This window comes from Hippocampus guttulatus, chromosome 19 (genome assembly GCF_054856545.1).
Source record: "Hippocampus guttulatus isolate MCC_2025c chromosome 19, RoL_Hgut_1.0, whole genome shotgun sequence".
NCBI classification, from domain to species: Eukaryota; Metazoa; Chordata; class Actinopteri; order Syngnathiformes; family Syngnathidae; genus Hippocampus; species Hippocampus guttulatus.
The window spans coordinates 10428928-10445778 of NC_141279.1; the positions used below are offsets into that span (position 1 = coordinate 10428928).

General features: G+C 38.7%; 1 protein-coding gene across 1 annotated transcript; it reads right to left on the reverse strand.

The window, feature by feature from the left end:
- Positions 1 to 1640: 1640 nt before the first annotated feature.
- On the reverse strand, positions 1641 to 14601 carry galk1 (galactokinase 1). The gene is made up of 8 exons (XM_086138972.1): positions 14376 to 14601; positions 14076 to 14298; positions 12419 to 12538; positions 9857 to 9992; positions 7539 to 7720; positions 5963 to 6113; positions 4181 to 4343; positions 1641 to 2571 (listed from the first exon to the last, which is right to left on the reverse strand). Exons 1-8 carry the CDS (start codon positions 14538 to 14540, stop codon positions 2497 to 2499), a joined length of 1215 nt encoding a protein of 404 aa, XP_085995098.1. The 5' UTR covers positions 14541 to 14601; the 3' UTR covers positions 1641 to 2496.
- Positions 14602 to 16851: the final 2250 nt, after the last annotated feature.

Here is a 16851-nt window from a genome sequence, read left to right on the forward strand (position 1 = left end):
GAAGAACAGGTAACTTTGGTCTTGTCAGTGGAGCAATCTGGCAACTTTTTAAAAGTAAACTTTCCATTCATAAACTCTAAGTATCCGTTTTCGGTGTCTAGCGCTGCCTTGGCTGGCAAAGCAGACATGAGCGTGGACTTCTGCAGCGCGCTTGTTTTGTTTCTGGTGTATTTATAGAGCAACGTAACATCCGCTTGTGACGTGTGCCGCGTTAATCTCGCGAGAAAAAAATTAATCCCGTTAAAATTCATTTAAATTAATGCCAAAAATAAAAACGCGCTAAACTGACAGCTCTAATATATATATATATATGTAGCCGAGTCTTTGGAAAGACTAGACTGAACAAAAAATAATTTTTATGTGGGCTTTATTCCCGACTGAACAATGAGAAATTGTACAGGTTTAAGATGAAAGTCTGAGATATTAACTGAATTTTAAAAGAGTTCGAAAAGGGATCTAAGATATCAAAGAAAATTATCTAACAGATTAAACATGAACTTGGGACTCCATGCATCACTCACTTTTCTGGCTCATCAGAAAAACTAAAATATGACACGCTCATTCATTAAATATATGAGCAGTGTTTGGAAAGTTCTGTTCTTCTGTGTCGGGCAGCGTGGTGTCGATTGCCGCTCGGTGACTGTTGATGCGGGTCTGAATGGTTATCCGACTCTATATGTGCCCTTGTGGCTGACTGAAGACAAGTTTAGGGTGTAATCTGCCTTTCACCCATAGTCAGCGAGGATGGGCTATAGCACCCCCGCACGACCCTGTCCAATTTTGAACTGTAACTCCAAGTGGCCCAAGGAGGTGCCTGGTGCCCATCCTTTTACGCATGTACAAATAGCACAAACAGTCCTGTTTATGATCCAGCACAGCATGGAATTATGTTGATCTATGACTGGAATAATAACTCAAAATACTTGAGCCCAGGATTGCGCTAATGGTCATAACCTCTACATGCAAGAAGAAATACACGGTTCTGTTAGAGTAGTGTTTTTCAGGACACTGAATCTATTAGCATGTTAGGTGAAGTAAATGTTCAAGTATGAAAGAAATACGAAGTGTGTTGCGGCCATTTTGGAAAATGGCTGCCCCATGGGGCCCACTGTCAAATCTGGGAGGGTCCTATAGAATATTGTTAAATATTTTCTATTGTGCTTGTTGTATGTTTTCATCAAATTTCATGCTTTTATCATCAAATAAGCATTTCTTTCGGACAAATCCGCCAAACTGTACAAGGGGCTAACATACAGTTAGTCTGTCGCCAACCAATACAGATTTCCTAAGTAAGGTAACTGCCACGTTGTTGATTTTTTTTGTCTTCCTTCTCCATGTGATCATGCTTTACATGTGATGACGCACGTGGCCGCATAATGCCCCATGGCTTGGGTTGCCAAACTAGGTTCTTATCTTCCTCCGTTTAAAGGACCCGTTGGAACAAAAATGTTCAAAAACCGCTCACAGATGCCAGAATGGGCGCGTTCACAAAACCAGGCAAAAATGCACTGTTCAGTTGTGTCATATTGGTGATATAAAGATAAACAACAATGTCATTTGTATGAGGGCTAATTGTTTTTTTTTTAACTCGTCAAATGCAGATCCGTTTTTTTCCCCCTGGGTTAATTCGTTCAAGAGGATTTTAGAGTTTGATGTTTTTAATGTTTTTTTTTAGAAAATCCCACAAAAAATGCACTTGTCACTTTGCGATTTACAGTACAGTATCATGAAAAGGAATCCCCATTGACAGTACTTAATCGGTCCTCTGAGTTTCAATGGAAGAAATTCTGGGGACAAATAAGGAAGCATTCAAAGGCAATTCAGAAGTTTTTCGAAATTCGAGAAAGCAGCTATGATTTAAGAGGTACCAACTTATTCAAAAAACTCAAAGCAAGAACAAACATCAAGCAAAGAAGTGTATCTATCAAAGGTGTTAATCTGTGGAATAATCTCGAAACGGACCTGAAGATGAGTAAATCGCTTGCTGAGTTCAAAAATAAATTCAAAAAAATAGTACAAACAACCTACATCAATCAGAGTTCAAATGATAAATTCAAAACATTAAATATAATGATAAATCAGAACTAAGTTGATAAATAGAGAAAGGTATATAAATATCCATTATGAATACAAGAGAAAATTGACACAAGAGTGTCAGGGTGTGGAAGTATATAATCCCGATACAAACCAAAAGTTGTAAAAATATCACGGTTAAGGGTAAAGTATGAGCCTTAATGGAGACTTCTTTCTTCTTACTTTTTTCTTTTCTGATTGATATAAAAATGATTTATTAGATATAAACACATAACGGGGTAGGACTAGATAAGTTTTTTACTTCTTCCTACTCCCTTGAACATAATAACTGTGTTGAATGAAGATTGATTTCTTTCTTTTTACTTTTTTTATCTACCTTATTTTCTGTCAAATTATTACTGTATATATGTTTTATGCTCAATAAACAAACAAACAAGCAATTAAAAAGTGCTTTGGCAGAATTCAGGACAGCTGTAGAACCCGAGCACCCTCCGAAGGAGTCGCAACATAGAAAGTTGGGGTTCCACTGTACTGCTCCTGGAAGAACAGAAAGTGCACACACACACGAGCATCTAAAAGCAGCCAATACAATCGGAAATCTACAGTGAGGTAAAATCTTACAATTTCCGATGAATGTAGAGATTCATCTGTGCTCATTTGAAATAAATTTAAATTCAAAGACTGCCTCCAGACCGACAACATGGATGCACGGTTCCATACTGGGGCTACATTCCTTTAACACCGCCACCTTTCAAAAGTTATTTTTGATCAAGCCAGTCCCATGATTTATTGTTATAATTATTTTGTATTTAACTGATTCAATGGCAAACATTTTCACTAAGTCACAACAATTTTAGAGCATTTCTGACTGATTTTTCCAAGACCCACAGAACATTTTGTTCTACGATTACACTGTTCAACAGAAAATTGTAATCATAGAGGCATTTATGTGTCCCTTAATGTATTTTTTAAGTGTCTTCTTTTTTTCCATATTTTCGAGATATTTTTATTTTTCTGTTAAGTTGAATCAATACAAGCGGATTTTACCATGCATTGCAATGTATAGCTATGAGGTCAAAGAAAAAAAATGTCACCTGCGGTTGAACCCAACCCTTGAAGGGATTGTTGATTGGGCTGAACATTGGCACTTATGTAATAGGACTTTATGTAAAAATGATGTCAGTCCTAAAATTCTCACCATCTGAAAAACTCAGTAGTTATTTAATGGAGGGTTGATTCAAAATTTGACACCGAATTTACCATCTTACACCGTCACTCATTTTTGACTTTTGTAGCTTGTATCGGCTTAATGTTTACCTTTAAACCAAGTTCAATACCAATTGTACTTTTGCCATAGCCCCCCAAAAATTAAACATCCAATTTTATCAGAACAGTAAATGCTAAAATGAAGTGCACTTTTATAGTGCTGACCGACACCTCATGTTGTCCAAAGCGCTTTACCAGGCCACACATTTTAAAATGTACAGAGAAAAAGGATGGATGGATTGAAAAAGTTTATATTTGCTCTCTCGTCTCACACAATCTGAGAACCACCAGTGTGCCTGTATATTTTAGAGAGAGAGATTTTTCCGCACTGTAAATTTGAATGTCCTGTTTTTGTATCATCAAGTGATGGCTATTGAAATATATAATGTTTACAAAATAAAAATGTAATTCATCAATTAATCGTGCATACCGGCCCACTTAAACAACTGGTTGTGCTCACTCTCCGGGTCTCCAAAGGCCTGAGGCGGCGTCCACGACCGTCGGGTAGTGGCAAGGCTCCAGGCTGCAGCTGTAGACCTCTCATTAGGTCAACAGACCTGGCAGGCGGTACATGCGCTCGCAAAAAGTTTTGCTTCACTAATCCAACCCTGAGTATATATGAAATTTATGTGGGTGGTTCTCAGAAAGCATGGTGAGTGGAGCATGAGAGCCCAAGACAGACCAAACAACAAACCAGGTAAATATTAGATATTCATAGCCTACTGCAGGAAGATTTCAAGCATAACTATCAGGCCTATCTATCATATTAAGCGTGAGCTGTATGCACATGTGACTGTGTATATGCAATGTGTATGTTTTTATTTTAATCTTATAATTAGGTTTTTTTTTACATATTTGAAATATGCAGAATGTATTTTACCTGTATGTGATGTATCACCCTGTCAACGACCTGGGCCTTCAGCAAAGTTATTGTGCAACCTCCAAATCCTCCACCTGTCATCCTGCTGCCAAACACTCCCTCCACCTCCATGGCAACGGACACCAGATCGTCCAGCTCCTTACAGCTCACCTCATATAAATCTCTGACAAAAAGGAAGCATCCATAAAAGTCATCACAAACCTCTACTTTGGAAAACCATGAAAATGAGAACTGTGCCTGTGATTTAAAAAAAAAAAGACAAAAAGAAATGGAAAACTGCAAGAAAATAACAGAAATCTGCACATTTGCAGCCAGATTATAAAAACATTGATAGTTGGTGAACCTAAGATGCTCAATCGATAATACAATGAAACTCCTCTACAACGAAACCCACATGGGCGAAAATACCCCCAGTGTGAAAAAATCTTCATGCATTAACACCATCCCCATTTTCCTGCCCCCCATACAACGAAAAAAAACCTGTTGCGTTATACGAAATCTTTTTCTCTGCTTTTGCCTCGCGACGAGATTCACGACAACAAAGTCTAATCCAACAGCGACCTCTACTGCTTCGTTCGGAAAAGGCAACAGCAACCACCACACTGCTTTACACATGCACAGTAGTCCAGAAAGTATTTGTTATTGTTAGTTTCAGACGCAGCAAGATGCCTTTTGCATTGCTAAACTGGCTACAAAATGGACCTTTGGATGTCAAGCAGCTCAGACAAGAATAGCTCTGACGCTGGAAGAGAGGGTAAAAGTGATGTTAGAGGAATCTATGAGCAAAATTGTATCATGTTTAAAGTTTCATTTAATTTGGGCACATCGAAGCGTTTGGGTGCGTATCCAGCACCCCCAAATGCCTGCACACAAAGGCGCCGGCCATCTGGCCGGAGGGCTGTTGAAGTCCACAATTAGCACGTCAATACAGGTGGGCGATCACGGGGGAGAGGGCGAAACTCGGTCACAAAAGGGGAATGAATAATTCGGGAACAGCGGTTGAGCAACAAAAGACGAGTTGAGAACACCCGTCGCGCCCAGACGACATTGACCATCCGCAAAGTCTACAACATGCTAATTCGATGTAGACCAGCCAGAAAAGGCGCCAATGTACTGGTGGTTCAAGTTGGAAAAACAGGTAACCAATCACTACCGAGGAGCCGGACCGGGGTGCGGCATGCAAACATCGGGGGCAGTGTTTTTCTTGTATTTTGCATATGTTACAATAAAATGTCGAACTCGCGGTGGCGGGACTGAGAGTGTGATCGCGGAGCAACTAACCGTCGTTCGCTCTCAGAGATCCGCTCCCGCCGATATTGAAGACAATTTTCCTGTGTGCCGAGTCATTTCTTTAACTTTGTCCGAGAAAATCTCTGACAAGTGATCAAAATGAAAGACAGGAAGCCAGATATCCAAGAAATTGATGTAAATGAAAGTGAATGCTGATCGTAAATGTCGCAATTTCTTTCCCTTTTTTTCTTTCTACACTGACTATATGAAGTGTCAAATAAGTGTATGCTCATACTTATGCACTATTAGAATAAAAATAAACATACGTTTATGTGTGCGTGTACACATTAGTTTGTTCGTGTGTGTGTGTGTGTGTTTACATTTGAGATCAAATTTGCTATAGTGAAAACCCCCGTGAAAAATGTCTTGCTGCAAACATGATTTCGTTGTAGAGGAGTTTCACTGTAATAATATGTGTGAATGGTGCGATAGGCTCCAATGGTGACATGATAAAAATGCAAAAAAACAATAAAATGGTTTATTTTACAGTACCTGAGGGAATTGTGGCTTTCCACCATGACTTTGCCGAACTCTTGATAGGCACCCGTCTTCAAGTATTCTGCACCTCTGACGGTCCTTTGGATCTCCCCAATAACATGAAAAGCTCGACGATAAGTCACATCGTCGAGTTGGTCCCTTGCATCTGAAATGTAGAGTTCAAAGTCAGCTTGTTGCTGGGTTGAGCAGGAACTTGGTATACGGTGTAGTTTTTGTTTTATTCACTGAACTTCCCTGACAGAGTCTATCTGTAAATGTAAAAAAAATGACAGGAAAACAGGAAAATATTGCCTCTTGTTATTGAAGAATGAGGAAACATGTACAGTTAAAATATAAATAAATGACCATTTTTATTCTTTGCCCCATTCTTTGTTTTTTACATTGTGCAAAACTCTCCTTTATTATGCAATAATCAAATTGTAACATGTATTTGTTACATCTTTTGATGCATTTTTTTTTATGCTTTATAAAACATGTCGGAATTTGGGGGGGCCTTGGAACGGATTAGGGCATTCACATGGAAAACGTGTCTTTACTTACATTTTCTAGTTAAGAATTTTTTTCCAGAACATATTAATTTTTTAAGTAGAGTTACCACTGTACAATGACTTGCAAATACAGTAATCTCTCGTTTATCGCGGTTAATGGGGACCAAAACCACCCGCGATAAATGAAAATCCGCAAAGGCATCCTGTCCATTTTGGAGAAAATTTAAGACTTTTAATGGCGCCTTATAGTCGTGAAAATACGGTACATGTACATGTGTATGAGTATAAAAAAATATTTATAAGGCCAATTTTAATGGTATACATACATGCATGTAGAAGTAAATTTTGTCGTAATTAACATTACTTAATGCTGTATACTAATAGACTTAACTATATATAGAAACATGTATAAATTAGGTTAGGTTAGTGTATTAATAACAAAATACAGTAAACATATACATGTAGTACTGTTTATGTTGCCAATGTGACTCGCTGTTGTTTTGCTGACTTTCGCTGCTTCTCCCGGACCGTTTGCGGACTTAAATTTTTTTTTATGAATGTTTGAAAAAAATCCGTGATGCACTGAAGCCGCGATAAACGAACCGCGAAATAGCGAGGGATCACTGTATTGTTCAACATACATCTTCAGTAATTGAATGCACTACAGAGACATCTAATTTTCAAACTCATGAACTTTTTTAAAGCAAATAATCATTAGCTTAGACTTTTATGGCTGCAACATATTCCAAAAAAAGCTTAGACAGGTGGCAAAAAAGACTGAGAAAGTTAAGATTGCTCATCAAACACCTGTTTGGAATATCCCACAGGTGAACAGGCTACCTGGGAACAGATCAAAAATCTAAAAAGTACTTTTTTTACGACAGTGATTTATTGTGCTCACATTTATTAATTTTTTTAACTGTGCTCGGATCAATACCAAAATATGCAGTATCATACATACACCACTAATGGCAGAAAAATATAAGGAATGAGGAATGCACAAGAGATGAAGAATGGTCATGGCTTGACTAAAGTGTTGCCTAGAATAGTCTGGAATAAGATGATAAAAATGTTGTTCAAACCTTCCATGTCATTCATGGTCACATCTCTTAGACTGGGTTTCCCCAAGATTGAGGCAGCCTTTTCACACTGTGCACGTCTCAAGGCATAGTTGCTACTTGCCAAAGAATGTTTGACATTGGAGTTGGTGATGAGAAAGACGAGACCTGGAACTGTTAACTGGACTGGGGTGGACTCCAGCGACCTGCAGGAAATGACAACTCAACTCAATTGTATTTATAGAGCACTTTCGAACAGCCATCGCTGCATACAAAGTGCTGCACATGGAGCAATCTAACATATACAATAAACAGTAAAACAAATCGGTAACAAAGACGGTAGAAAGCACCAAACAGTAGAACCAAGAACAAATCTAAGTCATGCTGAGTAGAATGCCAAAGAATACAAGTGGGTTTTGAAGATGGGCAGCGAGGCGGCTTGCCGAATGTTCAGTGGGAGGTCATTCCAGAGAGAGGGACCAGCAACAGAAAAGGCTCGATCCCCTCGGAACCGGAGTTTAGTTCTTGGTACTTCTAACAACACAGCCATACAAGGTGAAGAGCCTGGACTCAATTTTGTCTTCTCCTCTGACTGTAATATACCGGATTTACTCTAAAGCGCATCTAAAAATTTACTGGCTGTAAATTTCCCCAGTGTGGGACAAATAAAGGATATCTTAATCTTAAAATCCTTCAATTTTCAGAAAAGCCGACAGATGTGCCTTATAAATGGTGTTAGTTTCAGTCTCTTTATAGTCCTCATTGAGTTATTTCCCTGTTCAGTGTTCCAATGCCATCTAGTGGTGATTATTAGCAGGCAGCAATTGTAACATAAAAGAGTTCTTCTGCCCAGCACTAATTGAAATGTGCATTCGCCAACACACACTCAAACAGACAACTACTTTGTGAGCTCTGCACAGCCATTATGAAACAAAGATAATACCAAAAGCATAGTTAACTACTGACTAAACGAAGCACAAAGGAGACAAGCGAGACTTCTAAGGAGATTCAGCCCCTTGTGGATGTGAGCCCATGAGGTTTGTGTGCCTTTTTGTTGAATCAATTGGCTTCATAACTTTTGTTTTTCATTTATTGTTTTGTAATGCCATTTGTAGTTATATGTGTCATGTCCGTGTTTGTGACCAGTTCTCATGGCTTTATTACAGCTGCAGAGGTTTTGAAGGCTGTATATAAATAAAGCTGTATAGTATTGTAATCCTTTAGCGTAGTTCCGAGTGCAGGGGTCGGCAACCCAAAATGTTGAAAGGGCCATATTGGACCAAAATAAACAAAAAACATACCTGGATGTCTGGAGCCGCAAAAAATAAAAAGCCTTATAATGAAGGCAACACATGCTGTATGTATCTATATGTGCTATATTAGCCTCCTCTGCTAAAACCACTAGTGTTAAATTCATATTCCATTTCATTTCAAATTGGATGCTGAGCAACGTGGAATGAATGGTGTAAATAGCGGTGTGCGAGCGTGTATGTGTGTGTGTGAGAGATGTTGAAATGTAAGTGGAAAGCACCAATAAAAAAATTGAAAAATAAAAGTGTGGTAATTGTACTCAATTCTATAAATTACAGATTGTCCAACCAGAAGCCAAAAGATGACGACTCCTTGCTTTGGTGGTGCAAAGAAAGGTAAATAAAATTATTGTACCCCACTCTGCAGCAATATATATTTGCAACGTTTTATGTTTCTATAATTTATAGGTCGTGCATCTGGACGTGGTGGGATGAATCGATGTGGCGACAAACAGGATGGAAGCCAAAAACCATCCTCTTCACAGCTCCACTTTCGTTCATTGTTCAATTTGCACTTTTGTTCATCGTTCAATCGTTTTGTTGTGTGCAAATAAATTATTTTGCAATAAAAACATTATTTGTAATGTTCTTTTGGAGGAGGAACACATTATTGAGGTATTTGAGCTGTCACAAAAGCAAAAAATAGTGTAAAACTTGAAATGATGCTTGAAACGCATGCTTTTACAAAAAGCTCATTTTCTCTGGATTTCTGCAGAAAATCGGCCTTTTCCATAAAACTTTGCAGTTTTCTAATGCTGATTGCCAACGAACGGAGAAAGATAGAAACAAACTTTTTTTTCTACTGAAATGCATGTTTCTATAGCCATAGAACAGAAAATTCTATGGGCCTTGCAAATCAGTCAAAATTCAGTAAAATGTGAGGGATTGAGGGGGTTGCTCCAGTGAAAAGGGGTGGTATTCAATGAGTTCAGCTGCTGGCCCCGTAACCCACCCTCGGGTTTTTCTTTCATTAACAGAGGGGTATCAAAGTTTGTGTTCTAAGAGTTTACTCTTCCTTGAAATGTACCATACCTGCAGTCAATAAGCAACGCATGCCCCTCCATCCCAAGAACCGACACGAGCTGATCCATGATGCCACAAGGCACACCGGCATGAGTGTGCTCGGCCTGCTGGCATGCAATTGCTTTGGATACTTTGTCTCCGTCATCTATTGAAAAACAAGCAAAAAGCAAAAATAATCAGAAAAATATGAAGGCTCATACAACAATTTCTACAATCACAATCCGCAGACACTGTTATTGTTTATCACAGATTTTTCAAAAATCCAGTCCCTTATCTCGAAGTATAGCCAAGTCGTTATTTTAGGTGACTTGCATATCAAAGATCCATTTAACTCATTTGCAGCTGATTTCTATAAAAAATGTTCTTAACATGAAAATATTTTTCAACCCACTCATATCCATAGGTCATACACTGGAACTCATTATTACCTCAGAACTGTCAACACACATCTCAAGATTTAGCAATCCCAGATCACTGTTGTAGGTTTACGACAATGTTTTATTTATTTATGAGAAATTCTGGAATGCAACTGGGGGAAGTCGAATCACTGACTTGCCAGTCAGCTGTGATTCCGTATTTTAATTTATTTGTTTTTCTATGTAAAATATGAGCACAGGCTCAATAAAATTGGGACACTGGTTTGCACATACACACTTGAATGAATACCACTATTACACCGTTCCGACCTGTTATGCATGTAGGATGTCTGATTAACTGAACGTGGTTTTGTTTTTGAGGGGGAAAGGTTTTGCATATTTTGTCACTTGCTACTTTGGGATGGTCAAGATGGATTTGTTTTTAGCTCTATGTAATCCGCTTATCCTCACAAGGCTCATGGGCTGGAGCCTATCTATCACAGCTGTCTTCAGGCGGTAGGCGGGGTACACCCTGAACTGGTCGCCAGCCAATCGCAGGGTTAGACAAACAACCATCCGCGCTAACATTCACACCTAGAGAGAATTTAGAGAATTCCATTAACCTGCCATGCATGTTTTTGAAATGTGGGAGGAAATCGGAGTACCCGGAGAAAACCCACGCAGGCACGGGTAGAACACGCAAAATCCACACGGGAAGAGTTGGGCGATATGTATCGTAAAGCCGATAATGAATAAATATCAAGGTGGGTGTATGCAAATAACGAAGAATACTGCTTTGGGAAAGAATAATAAAACAACAACAAACCTGTAATTATGAATAGCGATGAAAAGAAACAAGGCTCACAAGAATGCTGGATATGCCTTCAAACAACTTCAAAATAAAAGCAATGCAGCTTCAGTCCATGCATCAGGTAAAATAAGAAAATACGTTTATTTTGTAATTTCCAATTAACATTACACGGGCCGGTCAGAGTCAATCAAAGGGCCGTACAATGCCCAGGTTTGGTTTAGTCAGTAGTTAATTATGCTTTTGGTATTATTTTCGTTTCATAATGGCCGTGCAGATCTCACAAAGTTGCTTGTTTGAGTGGGTGTTGGCGAATGCATGTCAATTAGTGTCGGGCAGAACCCTTTCATGTTACAATTGGTTCCTGCTAATAATCACCACTAGATGGCATAGGAACACTAAAAAGGAAACAACTCAATGGGGACTATAAACAGACTGGAACTACCACCATAAATGAGGCGCATCCCGATTATAGGGCGCATTGTCTGCTGTTGGGAAAAATGAATGCTTTTAGGTGCATCTTATAGTGCGGAAAATACGGTACATTCGTGAAGTTCGTCTCCTTTGGTTATTCATAGCAGAAAGATGGTGTCAAAACATGGCAAGGAGAGACACACCTTATCTAATATAGTTTGTGATTACTTGACCTACATTAAAAAAAAAAAAAAACCTTGATGTGATGGAACATTTTGTTTAGTATGTTATTGAAATTAATCATTGGTTTTTGAAATAATGAAAATTAATAAATCAACCTTTTTTTAAACACATTTTTTACACCCTTTAAAAGTATCTTAATTCTGAGGATAAATGATTCAGAAAATAGATGCATAGATGAATGCATGTAATGTCACAATACTGACCTGAGATTTGAATGTGACTTTTGACATCTATGCAATAAATATTCTCAAACCTTTACAGTACAAATCATTTTTATTTTTATTTTTTTAATAACTTTCTGTCAGAATCTTTTTTTGCTTCTTATATGGATTGATATTTACATTTGTGCAAAAAAATATGTGGGCTACTTTGTTTCTGTTTACATTCAATAATTTCATATAGCAACAGTAGCAATGTATGCACTTCTCATTCAATACTGATATATTTAGTGTCACTTCAAATTAAGTTGTTGTATATACTTTTTGTCAAATATTTTTTTAAGAATAAATGAAAACTGATCATGGTAAATAGTTATCGTGATCTAAAAATGGCCTACATCGTGATAGAAGATTTCCATCCCACACAGCCCTATTACTTTGAGTCATTTCCCATTACGTTTTTGTTCAATAAAACCCTTCTAATCAAAACTAATATACATTTTAATTTTAATTAAAAACACTTGGGAGAGAACTGAACAAAAATAGCATACTCTTAAGAGTTTTTAATATAGTGTAACTGTTGATCTCTGACCTGGCTTGAGTTGCTGCAGAAATGTGTAAAAGGCCACTTCCAAAGAAGCTGAGCTGGAGAGACCTGCTCCAAGAGTGACACTGGAGACCACCACAGCTTTGAAACCTGGGAGCGGGTGAGCTGAAAAACAGAAGATAGTCGAAGATGATCAACTGTCAAAGGCAAAGAGCCTGCCAACACCTCTACACACCACAAAGACAAAAGTATATGATGCCGGACTTCCAGAGTCACAGGGCAAATCCATCTCCCCTCTTCATCAATGGCGACCTCATGGAGATGGTCCTCACTTTCAACTTTCTATGCACCGTATCCAGCTGCAAGAAAAGTCCATTTTTTGTTGAAAAATGACTAGCTCCATTTTCCCACTAATTTCCGGAATATGAATGGTCTAGGTATGGACAGCGGCTGGATCTATGTAATTCTTGTGCTACGTGCATAATGCAGTGCTGTGATCTAAAAACTCTGCGGCTGAAGGCAGAAGCTATTGCATATGAAGGCAGAAGTTCCACCACCGCATTCATAATCATCCAACCACAAATCGCCATTTGGAGTGAATTAAACTTTGAAATGACAATGCAACATCCCACTGCATTTTTTTTTTAAACAGAAAAAGACAGGTTTCCCTGTATTTGGAACTGAAAGTTGCCGGTTGGAATTGAAGCGGATTTACATGGGCCAGGAGAGGTGAACCAATTTCTTTTTTCGTCAACAAACACTACTGCTTCTTGTTGACTTTCAAATTTAGCTTGTAGCCGACATGTGCACATTTTGAGCATGACGTCTCTGATCCACTGGTGAAAGTACACTTTGATTCTCTCTTCTTTCATCTAGAACTGCTTAAAACAACAAAGCGCATGAGGGAAAAGCGGTTAAGCGTGCACGACTGTCCGTGTTTTTATGTTATGTTTACAATACAATACAATACATGCTGATTTATATAGCGCTTTCACAACAGCAACAGCTGTAACAAAGCGCTTCATTATCTGATGATGATACTAGGGTAGCCTGTACTACCGGAGACAAATTCCTTGTGTGTTCCACATACTTGGCCAATAAAGATGATTCTGATTCAGATTTTATTTTTTTGTTAACTGTTTTGTAAAGCGCTTTGTAACAGCTGCAGCTGTTGTGAAAGTGCTATATAAATCAGTATGTATTGTATTGTGTATTATATTGATATGGTAAAAGCAACTAGAAAAGAAACACTTGAATCAGATTTTCTCTTTGTTATTCTGGAAGAAGACCACAAGCCTATTCCCCGGTTTCCCCTGCTCTGTTTAATGAGCAATAAATACTTTTTTTCTCACGTGTTTTCGTGATAATAGTGTGTGTTTCTATATTTTATCACAGTATATTTAATTTGAACCACATGCTGGTTTAAAAAGAAGGCAAAAACTTAATTTCGGGGATGCAATGGATTAATTGCATTTCCATTTTATTTCAATGGCAAATATTACCTCGATTTATGAACTTGCGAGTTACACTCCACTGTACATTACCCACAGTCCTACCTCTCCGAACACAACCACTCTTGTGGGCGTCAGAGTGATCTTCCGAACATAAGTGACTTGAAATGAGCCCAGTATGTTAAAGAGCCTTGTGATAACTTCATCTATGAATTGGCCCTTCTAGTAAATAATAGTTATGTGTATTTTACCTCTGTAATGATGTATAACGCCTCTAACATAGTTGGCCCAGTGTGGTAACCCTGGAGACAGTGGGAGTCCCTCACTTGGCAGCCCTGGAGAGAGTGAGAATGTTCCTTTTGGCAGTCTTAGGTCTACTCTCCTGGGTTCATCGGCATGCTCGCTCGCAGTGACAATGGTAGCTTCCGGATCAGATGAGGCACTTCCAACCACCACAGTGACCAGGGGTAATGCCTGGCTGACAAACGCAATTTTGGTCACTGAGCAATTTAAGTCTCTGTCACGAGGGTCGTAGCAACAAAATATTTTACCATTGGAAGTACGTATCCCTGGTTGTAGTCTGTGTGCTCCCCGATCAGGTTGACCCTTCCCGGAGCACACGCTGCAAACTGAGGAGCTTCATCGTCAAAAATGTGTTTGAACAAAGAAGTAGCCTCCGAAACAAGCTGATCCAAGCTTGGAACCGGAGTGGCCATTCTGTTGAAGTTAACTGTAACTCGTAATGCGGAGACGAATTATGCCGAGGCTTTAAATTGTGTCCGGAAGCACATTAATTTAGACAGGCACGTATCGAAACTTGATTCGCGCTAGACCTTGACGTCACAAAGCGTATATTGTCCCTTGAAACTTATCGTCATTATGATTTTTTTTATGTGGCTTTTATATTCTTTATTTCCTCCCAGGCGTGTTTTGTGCATTTGCTAAAGTTGTGTGTTATTTCAATGTTAAAAATTTGTATATGTCTGGATACGTTGTTTAAATAAAGTTTTGGGGATTTTAAATCAGTAACAACCTCTCGAGAAATCTAGCTTGAGTTGTTATTGATCATTTTGACTGACTTCTATCTCCCATTGGAAAAATTGGTTTAATTTTGTTTCTTCAATGAGAGCAAAAAAAAAAAACCTAAACCAGTGTTTGTTATAAACGTTAGAATTTTTCTTGTGCCAAAGGCAAATTTGTTTTTATCAAAACCTTTTTATTATTGTGAAGAAAACCAATTATGTTAGGCTATACTCACAAACCCAATTCCAATTAAGTTGGGACATCGTGTTTAACATTAAAAAAAACTGAATACAATGATGTGCAAATCATGAACAATTTATCTTTAATTGAATACACTACAAAGACAAGATATTTAATGTTCAAACCGATAAACGTTATTGTTTTCAGCAAATAATTATTACATTTGAATTTTATGGCTGCAACACGTTCCAAAGAAGCTGGGCCATGGTCACGTTTACCACTGTTACATCACCTTGTTTGTAGAACAACATTCAAAAAACGTTTGGGAACTGAGGACACTAATTGTTTCCAGGAAGACTGTGGGCTGATCCCACAGCAGTTGGAAGAACCCTCCGATCCCCTTTCTTAAAAAGGGGGACCACCAACCCGGCCTTCCAATCCAGAGGCACCATTGCCGATGTCCAAATGATGGTGTACTGTAGACTCTGGGGTTGCGCGATATGAAGGGCATTACAGTATTATTGTCGAGATATGAACATTCAAGATATTAACAAACTAATTAGGATGATATCAGTAACGTGATCATGCCAGCTTGGGTTGCGTATAAAACTCAGTCAAACCAACCACATACTGCTTTTCAAGTGTAGCATTGATTGACAGTTAAATCAAGGCAGTGGCAATCGTTTTATGAAAGGGAGGTAAGGGTCGAGGGAGAGAGGGAGGGGACCTAAGCAGCCGATGTTAAGACAAAGCGACTTGCTATTTGTGACACAGCAATATGCTGTCAATTATAGACGGTTTGAATATGTTGTGTTTCAGATAGAGCTGTCAAACGACCAAAATATTTCATAGAATTAAAAATGCAAATGTCAAAATTTACTCAAAGTTAATCGTGATTACTCACACATTTTTTATCGTTTCTGAATTTCCTTTTATATTTTTTGTCCTATTTTTCCCGTTTTAATCCTCTCATCAACATGGAATCATGAATCAGTTTTCTATGTGCAAAATGCAACTATTTACTGAAACAACGATTTTCAATTTTACACGTGGAGCAGTTAGTCACATATAATCTCTCACACAATATAACTGTCTATCAACAACAGTGAAAAAAATATTTTGCCACACAACAGCTCCTTTAACAGCTCTTTTTAGGGAATCAAAACAGAGCAACATAAAATGATAAAGTGCACATCTAAGGTAAACAAGTACTCAGCCTATAGTGGATTTAAGCCATGGTTGCATATTTCATTTTTCTCAAGTTTGCTTTGAAAACAGCAGTCAGGCTATGTTGATTCTGTTCAGTGGCGGTTCTGGGGGGGGGGGGCAGTGGGGGCCAGTGCCCCTGTAGCACCGATTCTGGCCCCCCCTGTGGCCCCCCCCCTCCGAGCGCAGATTACGCAGTCGTGCCGAGTCACCGACGCGAAAGGTGGAACTAAAGTGCGTGATTTAACATTCTAGTCGGACCCTTTAATGCGCTGCACCATTTAAAAATGAGCGGGAAAATGAGAAGCAGTGCGCAGAGAAGGAAATTACCACGACACGAGTGCTATTTGCTTGTGTGCGTGTGCGCGCGCGCGTGTGTGTGTGTGCGCGTGTTTGTGTGGGTGTGTGCGTGTGCGTGTGTGTGTGTGTGCGCGCGTGCGTGTGCGTGTGTTTGTGTGCGCGTGTTTGTGTGTGTGCGTGTGTGTGTGCGCGCGCGTGTGTGTGTGAGTGTGTAACTTTTTTAGTTTCCCTTTTTATTTTAATTTTTATTTAACAGGATCAATATATAAGACATTGCCTTTTAAAATTTGGATAATTATATGCATGTAAAACATCTAG